General features: G+C 39.8%; 2 protein-coding genes and 1 long non-coding RNA gene across 4 annotated transcripts; 1 reads left to right on the top strand and 2 right to left on the bottom strand.

The window, feature by feature from the left end:
- Positions 1-24: 24 nt before the first annotated feature.
- Nes (lysophosphatidylcholine acyltransferase 3 protein nessy) lies at positions 25-6487 on the bottom strand. The gene is made up of 8 exons (XM_083048236.1): positions 6105-6487; positions 4515-4622; positions 4192-4314; positions 3613-3728; positions 3362-3520; positions 3018-3254; positions 2625-2933; positions 25-2555 (listed from the first exon to the last, which is right to left on the bottom strand). The coding sequence occupies exons 1-8, from the start codon at positions 6202-6204 to the stop codon at positions 2271-2273; spliced, it is 1437 nt and encodes a 478-aa protein (XP_082904362.1). The 5' UTR covers positions 6205-6487; the 3' UTR covers positions 25-2270.
- Positions 6488-10791: 4304 nt separating this feature from the next.
- On the bottom strand, positions 10792-15228 carry LOC145941869 (putative sodium-coupled neutral amino acid transporter 11). Of its 2 annotated transcripts, XM_083048234.1 has the most exons (7): positions 15090-15228; positions 14023-14076; positions 13278-13368; positions 12902-13111; positions 12569-12821; positions 12109-12457; positions 10792-11998 (listed from the first exon to the last, which is right to left on the bottom strand). In XM_083048234.1, exons 1-7 carry the CDS (start codon positions 15162-15164, stop codon positions 11525-11527), a joined length of 1506 nt encoding a protein of 501 aa, XP_082904360.1. In that variant the 5' UTR covers positions 15165-15228; the 3' UTR covers positions 10792-11524. The 2 variants fall into 2 exon arrangements, with proteins under 2 accessions (XP_082904360.1, XP_082904361.1); XM_083048235.1 differs by lacking the exon at positions 14023-14076 and having other exon boundaries at positions 15090-15225.
- Positions 11746-15095, top strand: LOC145941875 (uncharacterized). Its single transcript, XR_014426244.1, has 5 exons — positions 11746-11884; positions 12054-12545; positions 12679-13105; positions 13250-14137; positions 14298-15095. It is a non-coding gene; the product is annotated as an uncharacterized LOC145941875 (long non-coding RNA).
- Positions 15229-15978: the final 750 nt, after the last annotated feature.

Here is a 15978-nt window from a genome sequence, read left to right as displayed (position 1 = left end):
TCGTATCTTTTAAGAAAATAATCGTAAATATACATTTTTTTATATCAACTTTCAGTATTATTACATGTAATCACCTCGTGCGTATCCACCTTTCTCTCTTATCCTTTGTCTCTTACAATCCACGTCAAGCTTCTCTTATTATTAGTGATACAGTACAGAATCGAAATGGTCAATAGATCTAGATCGCACTCGCAAATCCTATCCCGCTAACTACTTTCTTCTTTTTTTTACTTTGATTACATAAAATATTGCAAGTGCATTTCGAAAATCTGTATCACTCGCGGGAATGTCTATCGCTCGCAATCATTATTGTGACTAAATTCGCGACAATTTGCCATAACGATAAAGGATTCTCTTCAAGACCAAAAAAAAACGTAAAATTCCCAGATAAGATATTCGCAAATATATACAACAGAACATACTTGTTCGATTAGAGATTATAGTATTAGAGTTTCGTATTTAAGCATTAATACTGTCAAAATTAATGCGCGGTCGCGCTTATCAACTAGACAAAGATCTTGCATTAAGAAAGTGTTTTAAATCGTTCTCTATTAGTTTCAATCCTAATAAACTATCGTCAAACGTGTATACAATTCCTAATTGCTATGCGTTCGCTATATATATATTTTTCTTTTTATTCAAGTATCTAAAACTCTGTGTGTAAACCTGTACGCGCGACTATCGCAGAAATACCTTTGATCGATAAATTAAGAGACCGTTAGGCGAAATATACTATGAATTATTTGTCGTCGATCTATATAATTTGATCGCTCCTAAGTACAAACGATACAAGCTCGAGCGATCGCGCAAGATATATCAGTATCCGGGCACTTTCCATTCGTGTATATATATATATATATATATATATATATATATACATATGTGTATATATATAAATATTGGATATTGGTAACTCTATATTTTTAAATTTCGATGGTAAGGGCTATATGTGCGTAATAAGAGCCGCAGGGCTGCCGCAACATGGATAGATATAGGTAGATCGTTGTTAGATTTTTATCTAAAAAAATAACTGCGAATACATTAGATCGAAAATCGCTTCTCAATCATTACTTTATATTGATCTAAAGAAGCACGTGTATACTGCAAGGTGTATGTACCACTATATACATGCCCGACTAGAATCAATTTTAATCTAATATCATTGTATGTGTGTGTATATTTACATCTCTATAGCGAAAATCGCGGTTAAATTGTATTTGAATTGGTATTGATAATAATGCAGCACTACGGTAAAATAGATATTTCAATCGCGCACCAGAGAAAAGGAACGCGTATCTAAAGATTACTGATCTACGTCTTTTTTTTGCGTGTTACATAGCTACTTTCGCGCTTACAAAATTACGGCATTATATCCCCCAGATATCCTCTGCGACGCAATTTCCCTGAATCTGTTTTTTCGCGAGTGGACGTTCTTATTGCAATAGCTAAATACATAAATTACTTTCTCCTTCGAGTCTCTCGGGAATATTGACACTCGATTGACTTACCTCGCCACTGCAATTACAATCGTAAGCGTGCTTATTATTAAAAGGATGTTTTTTTAATTGCAATAACTCCACGGATGATAATCGATGAAATATGTACAAGTGAGCAAAACTTTTATCAATCGAATACGCTACGTACAGGAAAATGTCAGGATTGAAGACGCGAGAACATATTGCATGAAAACAACACTGAAATATCTAGCATTATTATGGTTGCATGGAAAACAATACTGAAATGTCTAGAATTATTATAGTTGTGACTTTTAGAATTTGTGCAGTATAAAGTTAAGATCGTAAATATTTCTAAATAACAGAGAATTCCCACAAAATTCCCGACCAGCGGAATCTTTTTCTAAACAATGCGTTAATTTGCAAATGGAAATGTCCTTAGCAGTATCATCTTCATTTATACAGGACTAACATTCCAACACTATCGTACTATTTCGCTTAAACGACAGGATCATTGAAGAACATTTTTTTTTCGTGAAACTTGATTATCGAGATATTCAAGTGACGGAAATTCGGCATTACGTTTTAGAGAATTTTCAACTATTGTGAAACGCGATAGTGATGATAATGTGTGCTCTATATTAATATAATATCCTATATTTTCGGTTGGATATGTGCTATCACATTCTTTTTTAAAAGTTGAAGACTAGTATAACCAGCGTTCATCCAGTGCTTTCACAGCTATATATCTTCTCGGATATCAATTCGCGACAACAAGAATAAGAGACAATCGGAAGCGAGTGAGATTGTGCAATCTTATTCTTGGTGCGATCGTTGACGCTCGTGACTTCTTTGGCCAATCAATCGTTTAATGTACGGCGCGAGTAACGGATAAGAGAGGAAGAACACGTGTCCGCAATAATATATACTTGCGTAGACTTGATTATACCGTGAATACGAGAGAAGTACAAACGACACGAGGCAATACCCCATGAAAACGAAAGTGTAAAGTTTCATAAAGATCCAAGCGAGTATACGTGCTTCCCATCGAGTTTTCAGCAGCGTTTGCACCTTCTCGCTGTTTTGCAACACCGGTCCGAGCTGGAAGAGAGAGAAAGAAAACGAATAAATACTCGAATTGAATTTTAATGAATCGCGATGAATACTTACGTCTCGTTCAAAGTACATGATGATAAATTCCATGAAGAAACAGTGATAGTATCCGGAATGAAAACCGTGCCACAGGGCGAGGAAGAGCAATGTCATTAGTTGGCTATAGACCTTTGAGCCCAGAAACCTCAGCCTCTTGTAAATATACTCCGCGCACCAATGATTGGTGTTTATATTAAACGAGAGAATATAATGATTGAATTGCGTGCAGGTCTCGAACGTTCGTAGTTTAACGTTTGCGCAGCCGTCCCACTTGACGCGACCCTCGGAGTCTTTTCCATTGTGAGTCAGACCGAAAGTAATGCACACCTGAAATCACAAGTAACGAGATAAACGTATACGTATCACAGACATACAACTATCAACGCGAAAGATGCGCAACATTTTACGTACCCCTTCTGTGATTAACCAGACACTGATATATTTGTAGAGATTAATCCGGCCCCACAAGCCGATGAGCAAGCATTTCTTAATTAAATTTAATTTCTGGAATGACGGTTCGAAGAAATACTGATCGGAAATGTAGAGCGTTCCAATCTGAAATATCGCAATGTATATAAATCCGATGAAGGCTCGCGACAGTCCGGCCGATACGCAATCTGGCAACTTGACGGCGCCGGTTACCGGGTCCTAAAATAAAAAGAGCATTACTTATTCAAAACAGATTCAACATTTCTCTCGCGAATAGCTTAATCGAAAAGACTTTACATTTGCGACAGAAATAATTATCAACGTACGCGTTCGGAAAGTCGACCGTTGACGTAATCCAGGTATCGTCGCATACTGAATTGCGGCCCGATAAGGAAAGCGCCTGGGAAATAAGCATACGCCGCGATTTCCAGCAGCGACGGTCGTTCCTTCAAGGCTACACGTTTCTGGCTATCGGACAGCTCCTTCTACAATATTCGTTCCATTGATTGCGTTACACGCCGTGGAATAACACCGTGAGATAACAGAATTTTATTCGAGAAAGAAATAGCGTTCGTACGTCATGTTTTTTACCGTCCCATAAATTAAATGCAAGCCCTATTAATCTAAGGGTCAGCACGCATTGCGGCATTGTCCACTTTATGTCATAATCCTGGGTGCTGGTGGTGTAATAGCCTGTTAAAAAAAAATAAAATTTCTCAAATATTTTGTAACGCTTTCGAAAAAAAAAAAAAAATATTTATGACGCAAAATTCGCATAAATCAAGAGTATACAATATTTCGACAAATGATTAACGCGACGGATTTTAAAAAAAAATTACAAATTTTCGATATACAATGCAGTTTTCGAACAGTCGAAGTAACACGAGACTGCTCCGACAATAAAACGCGCATAAAACAGTTATCGTTTAAGTGCCGAACTTATTGTAAAAAAACCTTGAATCACGTACTCGTTTTAACGTTGATAATGTGTCGGCTACCGTGTTTGATAGATAGCTCGAATACAACGCGGTTATCTAAGTATAGATATATGTAGACACTTTCGTAAACCGGTTTTTTTTTTTTTACTTCATAAGCATATCAGGCTCTTAACGTTGGCTGGCTCGACGCTTGTGTCGAGTAGTTTACATTGCTTTACCATAAAGTAGATACGACATGTTGAAGAGGAACGTCACGATGACGAATAACCCGGTACTGCCGAGGATCGTCAAGATGAGATACGTCCCACATACCGCCGTTGATGAATGAAGTATGTTACAATCTGGAAAGAGAGAGAAAATGTATGTGTATCAAAGTTATTCCCGTTACAAAAAATTGAGCGAACGCACGCACGCGCTGCCTTTTTATTCTTCGTAAATTGAACCGTTCGCGTATAGATACACGATGTGTCTCGTTGCACGTGACGTGGAGCGAGACACAATCGTGTTTCTCGATGAGAAATATTTAGTTCGAGTGAATTACCGTAATTCCAGTAACCAATTGAGAGACCGCACGCTATGAAAAATAAGTGCTGACGAATAGGATCCTTGCCGTAGAGCGTGTATCTGTGAAGGAGCGCAACGGGAAATCCTGAAATCACAATTTTTAATTAATTATTCAATTCATTTTTTAATTTATTTTTTATTCTCATATTATTATAATATTATTATAATAATATTTAACTTTTTATCCTCATATTATTATATAATAATATTATTTATTCTCATATTATTATAATTGTTCAAAGTTAATTATTTCGATAATTCACGCGGTTCCTTCTTTACGCTTTCTCGTTTGCGAAAACTTATCGATGATAAAATTAAGAATGAAAAATTCAACTAACGTCATACGAAATAAAATATACAACAAATAGAACTATCATGTAGAAAATAGCAACGATCATCAAAATGACTTAATCTCGAGAGAGGGAGAGAGAGATTAAGACACGATCAGATTTCATTAGCGAAGAAATTTTAAATTAATGATACGAGCGAATCTCTACTGATTATTAATTATGAAATAATATAAGTTTTTTAAATCTTTTACGAGATAAAATATCGAAAAAAACGAAAACGCAACAGAGTGATTGCATGCAAATGTACTTCGGAATTTCGTATTAAAAGCAAATCGAAAATCTGTCATTATAAATCTGTTATAAATTTAAACAATAATTTGTTCGCACAAAGCGTATATAGAGCTTCGTCCTTTATATAGCTCGAAATAAAATTTTATTAAAGAATTAAAAATATAGATGAGAAATGAGTTTATAATCGCATTTTATCAGCTTTATCGCGAAATAGATTTTGCACCTGTTCGTTGACAGTGAAATATTACTAACTACTCGACTCTTACGTAACGCAACAAACAAAAGTACATACATATCTCGTTTCGCAAGCACGCATACATTTTTTGCTCCTACACACTATGTGTGATTACAATTTTCGAGCAGAGAATAAAAGTGTGTACAAATATAATTACGTGTCGTTGAGCAAAAACTTAGCAGCTGTCAATTGTTAAGTGTGCAGAATTAATTATTGCGAGATTTTTGTGCGTCTACACATACACACACATACATGTAAATAAATGTCGGGATGATTTTCCTGGCGTCGTCGCCCAAGGTCCGCGCACATGTCTTTAGTCTTTAGCGCGATATGCGTCAAATAAAAAAGAAAGTGCACAATATATAACGATTATAGATGTGAGTAACCTTCGCCGAAGACAATTATACCCCGTTTATGGATTATCATAAGTATAATGTATGCGCCAGACATACGTGTATAGCGGAGGGTGATCCCCTCCCCGTCCTCCGGAAGGGAATCCCTAGTAAGCTGGATACCGGAGGAAGAGAGATTGGAAGGGAGGGAATAAGAAGCACGCCGGTGATCGAGCTGCGGAACGGAGTTATGAATGAACGCGGATCGATTTTCCCCGAGTGTACAGAATTTCCGAAAGGGAACAGGGGAGAGAAAAAAAAGGAGGGAGCAAGAGAGCAAGATGGGGAGAGCACAGATTTCCGTTTCTTCCCCGAACAAGTTTTCTCTCGGTCTCTCGAAGATTAATATATATATTTACCCACTAAAATGGAGACGAGGAGACGCAGCGCGGCCTCCGGGGCGCCCACCAACGTCGACAACCTCGCCAGGCCGCCCTGGCTGTAGGTCTCGCTGTCCATGACTGCCGAACGACGACGACGATGCACGCACGCACACGGACTGTTTTATTAATGGCAACGAGCCAGACGCACGCGCTGCTTTCCTCTCCTAGACTCGCAGCATGGCCGCTCTAGTGGTCGGCGCGGCGCGTACTAAACTAAACGCTCCCTTAATCGACGCGACGAACACTGAACCGCGCGCGGTCGAGAGCTCGCTCGCTTCGGAGAACGCTCGTGATTAACCTTCGCCACCGATCGTCGCCACCATCACCACCGACGTCCACCACCGTTGTGTTGTTGTTGCCGCAGCGGCGGTGGTGGCGGTCCACGCGCAGCAGCTGCTGCGCGCGACGCAGCCACGTGACAGCTGACAGCTGACAGCTCGGTGGCGCGCGCGGGAGGTGACACATCGTTCAATAATTATTATATTTGTTGCTGATGAAGAGGACACTGGCTGACGATTGAGGACCCACGTGCGTCTTTCTTTTTCTTTTTCCCTCTATTCTTCCTAAATAGATCGACTGAGAGCCGATTGAGGGTCAGTTTCAACGTCGATTAACTTCAACCTCCGATTAAATTATATCTTTGTCTCTTTTTAAGAACTTTTTATCTCAAGAGACAAAGATATAGTTTAATCGGAGATGGTGAAACTGGCCCTGAATGATCATCAGAGAGAGAGAGAGAGAGAGAGAGAGAGAGAGAACTAGGTCAATGGATTCGAGGCGGATATAGAATAGTCAGGGGTGGACGCGACGACTGACGTCACGATTCTCGTATCTCGATTCTCGAATCGATCGAGAGCGCGGGAAACGAGAGGACGCAGCGGCGCAGATAATGTGACAAGGTCACGGCGATTATATATTTTCGCTCTCGCCGCTCTTGTCATGTCATTGTGTAACAAAGTACATCGGTGACAATAAGAACGCTTGATCATGATTACGATGCGAAATTCGATACGGATAATAGTGAGTCTGTCATTTTTATTTCGGCGAATTTTTGTGAATCTTTCTGAGATCATTTCGGCGCGAAAGATCGAATCGTTGCCTCGATATATATCGCGAGAAGAAGGAGGGGGAGGCTCTGGCGCTTTCTCTGGAAACTCAAACGCGGTGAAACGCACGAGATTATATCTCTAATCACTTTCACTCGCTCTTACTCTCTCGTTATCGGGTGAAACCCTATGATAAATCGTCTAGCGATCGAGAGAAAAGCGCCGAGAAACGATTATGTTCCTATATGGTCGATGCTGCTGATGCTGCGCGAAAATATAGATGATTTTTTTCGAGCGAGAAGGGGAGAATATAAGGGCGCACACGCGTACAGAGGGGAACGTTTCTTTTTGCTTCGTTTATAATCGTAAATTTGTCCTTTATTTTCCGCGAAATAAAACTTTAGGTAACATCATATATAGCATCGTATATTATATATATAGCGTCGGCGGGTATGCGCGCATATATATCCCTCGCAAAACACGTGCATCATCTATCACAGAATAAATATGGTCGGAAGACCCGCGTCGAGACGATGGAATAACGCGAGATCGCCATTTACAAATATAATGACTCTTACACGCACGCACAACACACACATACACACACTCGCATGCACACATGTTTTTTTGTTCGAAATTATTGATTTGGATCTGGTTCTCCGCGACTTTCCATTGCAAATTTACTCTCTACGCTTTCGCGCGCGTGAAAAAGAATTTAAAAAGTAATTTAATATTAAAGACGAAACTCTTTCGCGCATTTTTGCAAGTCTCATTTCGAAACATCTTGTTCAATCTGTTTCCCGGAAACGTAACGTTAGGCCGAAACAAAGATTGCGCGTCGAGAAATATTCAGTCAGTGATGAAATTATACACACACACATTCGCATACATACTCTGTCATATATAAAATAGAACTAATATTGCCTACATAAATAAATTACGCTCTTAAGTTACGATCTTTAACGATTGCTCCGCGTGTAAAGTTCACTCAACGTCAGCAAATAGTCATCAATAATACAATTACGAACGTTAAAATTGCATCAGTCTGTAATAAATTTTCCTCCTCTTTCTCTTTCTTTCTCTCGCGTGTCTTGGAACATTTTTTTCCGTACTAACTTTACCGTATTATTTTTTGCAACGCGATATTAATCTTTAATTGCACATAAATAATGGAACTCTGTTTTTTTTTCTGTAGTATAAGTAATGCAACTTGTGAAAGTAAAATATTGTAAGAAAAACATCGTATAAGTAATAGTATCCGAAAAAGATTCTTTGACACCTCACTCCAATTACTTTTATTTGAAATATTTTTAAAGGCAGATCTTTTATGGATATTTTTCAAAATAATAATATTGTACTTTTGCCGCAGAACAAAGATAAGTTGTATATAGTTTGCTTAATAGCACGCGACATTACGAGCGAAAGAAAAAAAAAAAGATGAGAAGTCAGTCCTCTCGTATGTAAAATATTTAATTATAAAAATTATACGTAGAAATATATATATATTTATATGACACACACATTCATATCCAGTCGTATCTACGCGCTCGAATTGCTTTAGTATCTAAATCAATAAAGATAATTTTAATGTCACTATGTAGTACAGCGGCGAGTGTATACCATAAAAGCTCACAACCATATAATTATTTATCGAACTCTTAAGTTAAACGTGCGAGCGAACATTGAAAAGACAGAGATCGACACAGGAACTTGAAACGAGCGCGAAATTCTAAGAACGGCGGAAGAAGTCTTTTGTAAAATACACATGATTTCTCTCCCTCTCTCTCATGCTCTACTTATTTCGCCACGATTAAAAATTATCCAAACATGTATACATACGTAGAACGTACAAAGAATATATCGCGCACACATACATGCATATATAATGATTACTTAAAACGTAATAATACATAAAACGCGTCTTGTCACTCGACGAGGCATACAATTTGTCTTACAAACGTTTCACGAAACGACGTGTGTGTATGTGCGTGATATACGCGTGTGTATATACACGTATCATACGAATTCACATATAAATATATGTATGAATATATATATATATATATATATATAATTTAAATACGGATCTCTCTCTTTATGTCCTCTTGTCTCATTACACGCATTATATTATATTATATTATATTTTTTCATTGGCGGATAATATACATATATATATTCCGCTTTTTTCCAAAGAAGAGAGACAAAAGGGACGGGGGAGGGGTGTATGTATGTGTGTATCCCTCTCTTTCATTTAATATATATTATATATAATATATATCAACTTTATAGACTCTTTTAATAATTCTTTTTTCTTATCCTAAATAGGCTTTTTTATAATCTTTCTTCATATAGATTCATCAAATATATTCCTAAACAGGTAAACATGTTTGATTCTTATACGCTATGGTACGCGATAAATACTTTCCTCTTACATGTGGTCTTTGATCGGTGTGAGTTCTGTAAAGCGTCATTTATAGGAAGCGGAAGCTTACTTTCGCCTCGTGATTGTGTCGTTTTCACTGTGGCTTTGTGTGATTTTATTTTGATCATAGATACTCTAACTCTCTCTCTGTTTTCCTCCCTTTTTTTCTCTAAGCTAATAAAAACGCAACATTCCAAAATCTTCCGTAGAATCTTGTTCAATGAAATTTTGCAAGCAAGAATATGAATAAAGAATCTGAATGACGATTGTACGAGCGCGCGGAAGATTTTATATACGCGATCGTTATTCGTTTATTTTATATTTCTCTATAGTCTTTCGATTTTTCTCACGTTGCAAATAATATTTGATTGTATTCAGAAAGCTTACATACGCGAAAGAGATACGATTCCATCAGTTTATTCTCGTAAAATACTAAAAATCGATCGACGAGACGTTGTGATTGCTCTCTTTTCTCCAAGAAAATAAAGAATCTTAGGCAAGATAAGGCAAATTTCTCGGAGATGAAATAATACGATACATTTTTTCTTTTAAGCCGTCAACTATAATTATCACTTATGAGCACTTCAAAATATTTGTGTATCTCTTACAACTGTTAACATTCAATATTGTTAGTCCCTTATCAAGAGAAAAATACAAATATAATATGTATATGTGTGTATACAGATGTATGTATGTGTGTCATGTATATACAATGTATATTATACATATACATATGTATATCCTCGTTAATAAACCCGTTTGTCTGTTCCACATTCTTTTAAAAATATAATGAGATTTTTAACTCGTTCATTCTCCCCCCCTCTCTCTCTCTCTCTTTCTCTCTATACGTTTTAGTTATCTAATCACAATTATCTAAATCGGGATAACTATATTATTTAATAATTCGCGCATTAATATAACCACGAAGAGATTCTTTCATGAAACGTTATTAGGACTAGATGTAAGAATCCTATTTCGCGCGTTTATCAATTAGTATTATAATAATATTCGAAAGTTCGATAATCATCGATTGGTACGTTAAAATTCTGTCTCTCTCTCTAATAATGTGCGTCGCGGAAAATTAATAATCAGGTGTCTTTTTACTCGCGAACTTTATCTCACAAGCTCATTGTGTGCACGCGACTATGTAAATATATTGAAAAATTATCATTTTTTTTTTACTCCATAAATTCAATAAATTTGCGTACGATGAACATTCAGAGGACTATAGTATATACTTCATTAAATGGCAGAAAGAACGATCTATTGCCAATTTTCGGATTTCTCGCTTATAATCCTGTATTGCATTGATTTCGTATTGCGAATATGGATTCAAAGGACGATCTCTTTGGGGAGATCATGGAAGAAACATAATTAAATATTTCCGTTAACGTAAATAATAAATATTAATTTTTTTTTTTTTTTTTTGTAAATTTGTGTCCCGTTATTCTCTAATCTCGAGAAGCCATGTTTCATTAATTGTAAGATTAAGCGCATCGTAAAATACCTCCGTAATATAAGATTTATCGATCAGGATTCGCTATTCTCTTTGAAGTTCTCTGTAAATGGTTTGCGCAGTTTTATCTTCCATGTAATCATAATTCTCGCATCAAACGGTATATTCATTCACGGATAAAATCTTCGACTCTGGAATGATCTCTTTCGACTTGGTACGAAATCTGGCATTTCAGAATTTTCACAAGGAAAATTATATGTATAATAATCCCGATTTTCTTCATCGCTATCGTTATAGTATTTTATATCCGTGTATGAATATTACCGATTGCATCCTGGCGATTGTTGTTGTTGCGCAAATATATATATATTTGTACGCGCGAACCTAATCGCTCTATATACTTTCATTCGAAAATTTGGCAGACTTACGACTAAACTAAAGGTTTTCTTTTTACCGTGCTCGTCCGTTAAACTTAGACTGCGAGCTCCGTGTTGACAATGGCGGACATCGTGGTCGCGTCGAGGAGCTGCAGGGTCCTCGTCGTCGTCGTCGTCGTCGTCGTCATGTTGCTGACGCAGTACGGCATAAATTTGCCGTGGAAGCAGCTGCCGGAGGAACTGCTGTTGATTATGAGCAGCAGGAGGCCCGAGATGGCGGCCAGGATGCCGGCGGTCATCAGACCGAGCGCCGGGAGCTTCTTGGACGAGAGAACGGGACCCTCCTCGAGCTTGAGGTAGCAGAGACCGGGGAGAATGTAGGCGAGCGGCACCGCAGCGAGGATACCGTTCAGCTCGAGGACGACGCCCAGGCAATCCGTCAACATGGAGATCAGGTACGTCGCGGCTACTATCGTCAAGGTGATTATCAGGTACTTGCGGTCTGAATTGGGCACGTATGCCTCGTGTCCCTCCAACTCGTCCGTGCCCTTGATCGCCGTCATGAGCACCTGAAAAGCCGTAAGATATAATAATAATATATCATATTTTTGTGCAAATTTTTAGTTCATCATCAGCGGGCCAAGAAACAAGACGTAAGAAGGAGAAGAGACAAGTTTACCTCACGAGTAACGAAGCATTCGATCGGAAAAGTGAGCAGTATAGTGCCGCTGAACATGACTCTGGCGAAATTCATCAGATCATCGTCCCAGCAGTAGTTTTCCATGAGATCGCCCTGTACGTACGACGTGAAGGTGGCGTAGCCGACGATCCCGAAGATCGCGGCGATCAGGAAGGACGTGAAGAGGGACCAGTGCGTCACCACGTCCCACTTTTGTTGGGTCGCTCGCTCGATCGAGCCGTAAATTAGGAAGGTATTGTGGTGGCACATGAAGGCGAACGCCATTATACCCACGGACGGAACGACCCCCGGGAAATTGGCGAATCTCCAGCTGTCGCTCTGACTCGGACTGCAAATCAATCACGCCTGGATATATGACAAACAGGATAGCGATTTCTGCAGCGAGGGAGAAGCGCAATCATGCCTTTACGTTTTCGGTAAGTTAAACTCTCACGCTTACACCATAGCGGACATGGTGTCCATCCGGATGAAGATGGCGATGAGGATGAATCCGACGCAGACCAGAGAGAGGAAGGAAATTTTCGCTAATCGCGCGACATTTCTGTACAGGCAGAGCGGGATGGTGATGCCGAGGGTCGCCAGAAGAACGACGACCTGTCGATGCGCGAGGATGCTCGTCTCGTTTATCCCCGTTACCCTTATCAGGACCTTCGTGACCGTGTCGCCGACGACGACGTTGTATGATACCATAGCTGCATATTAAAAACGGTTTTTTCACATAAGCCAATACAAGCTGAAGAAGCATATCTGAATAGAATGTCGCTGTGCATACCTATGAAAGGATAGATGAACTGTAACGCCGTAAGGATGTAGAATCCGGCGCGACCGAAGCTAGCTCGCATCAGACCCTGGTAACTCATCTCGCCGCAGATGTGTCCGCTTCGCACCATGAGGATCAACGAGTAGTCGGTCAACGCTGCCACCAGAATCAACAGAGCGATGCCGAGACCGAAGCCAGCCTGGTGCAGAGCGTACGGTATTCCTAAAAATAAGATTCGCATCGACCTTCAGTCTAAGCTTCGCGAATATTACAGCGCGAAAATCTCTGTTTTTATTCTATTTTATTTTTTTCGAAAATATAAATATAAAATATTTAATATAAATTTAATATAAATTTCAGATCACGATATACTTGGTGCTGCATTTACCAATCACGCCGCTGCCGATGATGGAATTGATGAAGTTGAAGCTCGCGAGCGGTAGGCTGTTAAATTTGCCGGATTCCTCTTCCTCCTCCTCCTGCGCAGACACGTGCCGATTATCATAGCGTCGTTTACGATAATGAGCGTGAGAATATTATAATATATATGCAAATAATGTGTAACGTTAATTAGGTAGGACATATATCGCGCGCTCGTGAATATTCCGCGAGAATAACGTTCGCATATATTTCGTGACTGATGAATATTAATGGCACGAGCGCGAAAAGGCATTTCGAAGTGTCGCTATACAAGTCAAGCGTCGCGGGTTGTAAATTATAGCTATCCCCCTTTCTCTCTCATAAGCACGAGCTAAATAATTCCGGTAGCCAGCGGAATAATTATAATTTGGAGCGATAAAGAGGCGATATTTATTATTTTAAAATAGCGATAAAAACGAGTACGATAGCGTGACAAGTCGTGCTGTTCTGTAATAGGCCAATGATCCTACAAATTGACGAATATCGAAAGTGCATCGTCCGCCGGTCGACTATCTATCGGAACGTCAATAATAATAGACGTCGCTCGGTGGAAATTTCTGTTGCACGTTAATCTCTGAACTATACCGTGCATCGCATGAGTCACGACGATGAGAGCGAAATTATAGCACGAGGTTCAGGCAAGAACGCAAGGCTTGAAACCGTGATCTTAGTAAATGAGATGAAAAAAAATAGGAGTGTTAAATATCTCTTACCCCGACTAATCGCCTCATGTCATCATAGGACTCTTCAGATGCGATACTGCCGCCCTGTCAGAAAAGAATTTCCGAAACAAGTCAGCCGATAGTTGCGAACAATATTATGATATAGGTATAAATGCAAAATATGTATCCGATTTTTTTTTTTTTTTTTTCTTAACAATTTAACGTGCGATCTCCTATCTCGCTCGCACTTTCGCTTTGTCCACTTGTTGGTATATCCATGGTATATATATAAAGATGCACCCATATAAGTATCCTTATATTGGCAGTTTCAGATAGACCGATACGATAACTCTATTCACAAGAAATTTGTATAATGAGAAGGAAGACGTCAGAGAAGCCTGCGGAGAAAATCACAGTTGAAATGAGTTGATATTGAACGAAATGTCATCGCGGAAATTTCTCACGGTAAATTGAATCGTCGAGAGAGAGAGAGAGAAAGAGAATGTCTTCCTCTCTATTCTCGACGCGCCGACAAAAACTTCAATTAAAGTGCTAATCTCTTGAAAATATCAAATTCACATTCATATAAGAAGACCTGTAACTGTGGTTTTTTTGTTTGTTCATAGTTTGCGCGATTATATCGCGGTGTAAAAAATCAGGCGAATTGTGAAACAATGAAGACCTCTCCGCGCTTAATCGCGGATTTAATAATAAGAGATCGCAATGAAATGAACAAAGTAGAGAAAGTCGTGGATGTAAGAGCCGGCTACAACTTTCTCATACCTTTTCTTTAACATTCGTTAAAAAGATGCAGGACTCTCCGACGTAGACTTTCGTTAAGGCGAGTATACGCGATACAGGAGTACATGACAGGATGCGGTACAGCTATATCTATATATCTAATAGAGTATCCGAGATATCTGTCAAACGTGTATGCGTGCCAAAAAGGAAATAGACACTGAAATTGACATTTTTCCGTGTAGCGCGTTTAATCGTTCGTCGCTCTTTTTGCGTGCAACACGATAACTTCCACGGAAGTGGAAAGAAAGCGGAAACGCCGGGGTCGGGCGACGTGGCAGACCACATCCGGACAAAGCCGCGAGATTAACTTTACTCACGTCCTCGAAATTCTTTCTCGCGTCCAGGATGTAGCTCTTCTCGTTGACATCCTTCTCGGACGCGGCGTGTGCCATCCTGGAGTACGAACCTCCTTATTCGGGACTCTCCGCGCGGAGAAGGTGAGGTCTAACGTCTAACTAACGGGAGAGAAATGATAGCGCGAAAAAAAGATAGTGCGAGAAACTTAAAGGGAGGGAACGAGGCTCGCGGGCAGGTCCGTGGACGTCTAAAGAGTTCCGGCCTATCTTCCCTACCCCTTATTCGGCTTCCCCCTCGGCGTGTGTCACTCTCCCTCTTCCTCTTCCTCCCTCGTTGCTTCCCTCAGCCTCTTCTCCCTCTTCCTCGTCGAGCGCCCACGCACGCGCGCATATTTTCCCGTTTCGCCAATTCCACCTGCTGTTTTTCTCTCCCTTCTCTCCCATCCAAATCATGCTCTAGAATCATGCTTCATATAATCTCGTTCCGTCATCCTCCGTTTTCCTCTTCCTCGAGGAGCAAGAAATTTCGCCGACTTCCTTGTTTAGCCAACGCACGCCCACGTATCCGCAACGTCTATTCATACCCTTCCTTCCTTCCTTCCAGTCCTCTTCTCATTCACTATCTCGTCCCACCCTCGCGCAACTCACCCTCTTTCTTCTCCTCCTGATGCTGTTTTCTCCCCGGTTGACCGGTCGCGTCCTATTTCCTTTCTATTCCTCGTACCTTCGTTCCGAGATACGACTAGGACGAGTTTATTGATTCCATCGATGGTGTACATCCTCTCCGTCGACGATACGTTTACCCCGACTTCGTTCTGCGTCTCTCGTCCTCTCGTTGAATCGAGTTTACTGCGTAAGCCGCGCCCGCGTGTTTCGATATCAGATCGTTATGATACGCGCAAACGTATAA

The sequence above is a fragment of the Prenolepis imparis genome, unplaced genomic scaffold (assembly GCF_030444845.1).
Source record: "Prenolepis imparis isolate NDT839.2.m4 unplaced genomic scaffold, iyPreImpa1.0 SCAF_10, whole genome shotgun sequence".
NCBI lineage: Eukaryota > Metazoa > Arthropoda > Insecta > Hymenoptera > Formicidae > Prenolepis > Prenolepis imparis.
The sequence above is the reverse complement of the archived record's forward strand: the minus strand, read 5'-3'. Positions and strand labels throughout refer to the sequence as shown.

Coding starts and splice junctions, on each gene's coding strand:
- LOC145941869 (XM_083048234.1), bottom strand. CDS start 15,164: ATGGCACACGCCGCGTCCGAGAAGGATGTCAACGAGAAGAGCTACATC. Junction 13,369..14,022: donor ACATGAGGCGATTAGTCGGG/GTAAGAGATATT, acceptor GTGTCTGCGCAG/GAGGAGGAGGAAGAGGAATC. Junction 12,458..12,568: donor GACACCATGTCCGCTATGGT/GTAAGCGTGAGA, acceptor ATTGATTTGCAG/TCCGAGTCAGAGCGACAGCT.
- Nes (XM_083048236.1), bottom strand. CDS start 6,204: ATGGACAGCGAGACCTACAGCCAGGGCGGCCTGGCGAGGTTGTCGACG. Junction 4,315..4,514: donor AATTGGTTACTGGAATTACG/GTAATTCACTCG, acceptor CTCTCTTTCCAG/ATTGTAACATACTTCATTCA. Junction 3,521..3,612: donor GGGACGGTAAAAAACATGAC/GTACGAACGCTA, acceptor CGAATATTGTAG/AAGGAGCTGTCCGATAGCCA.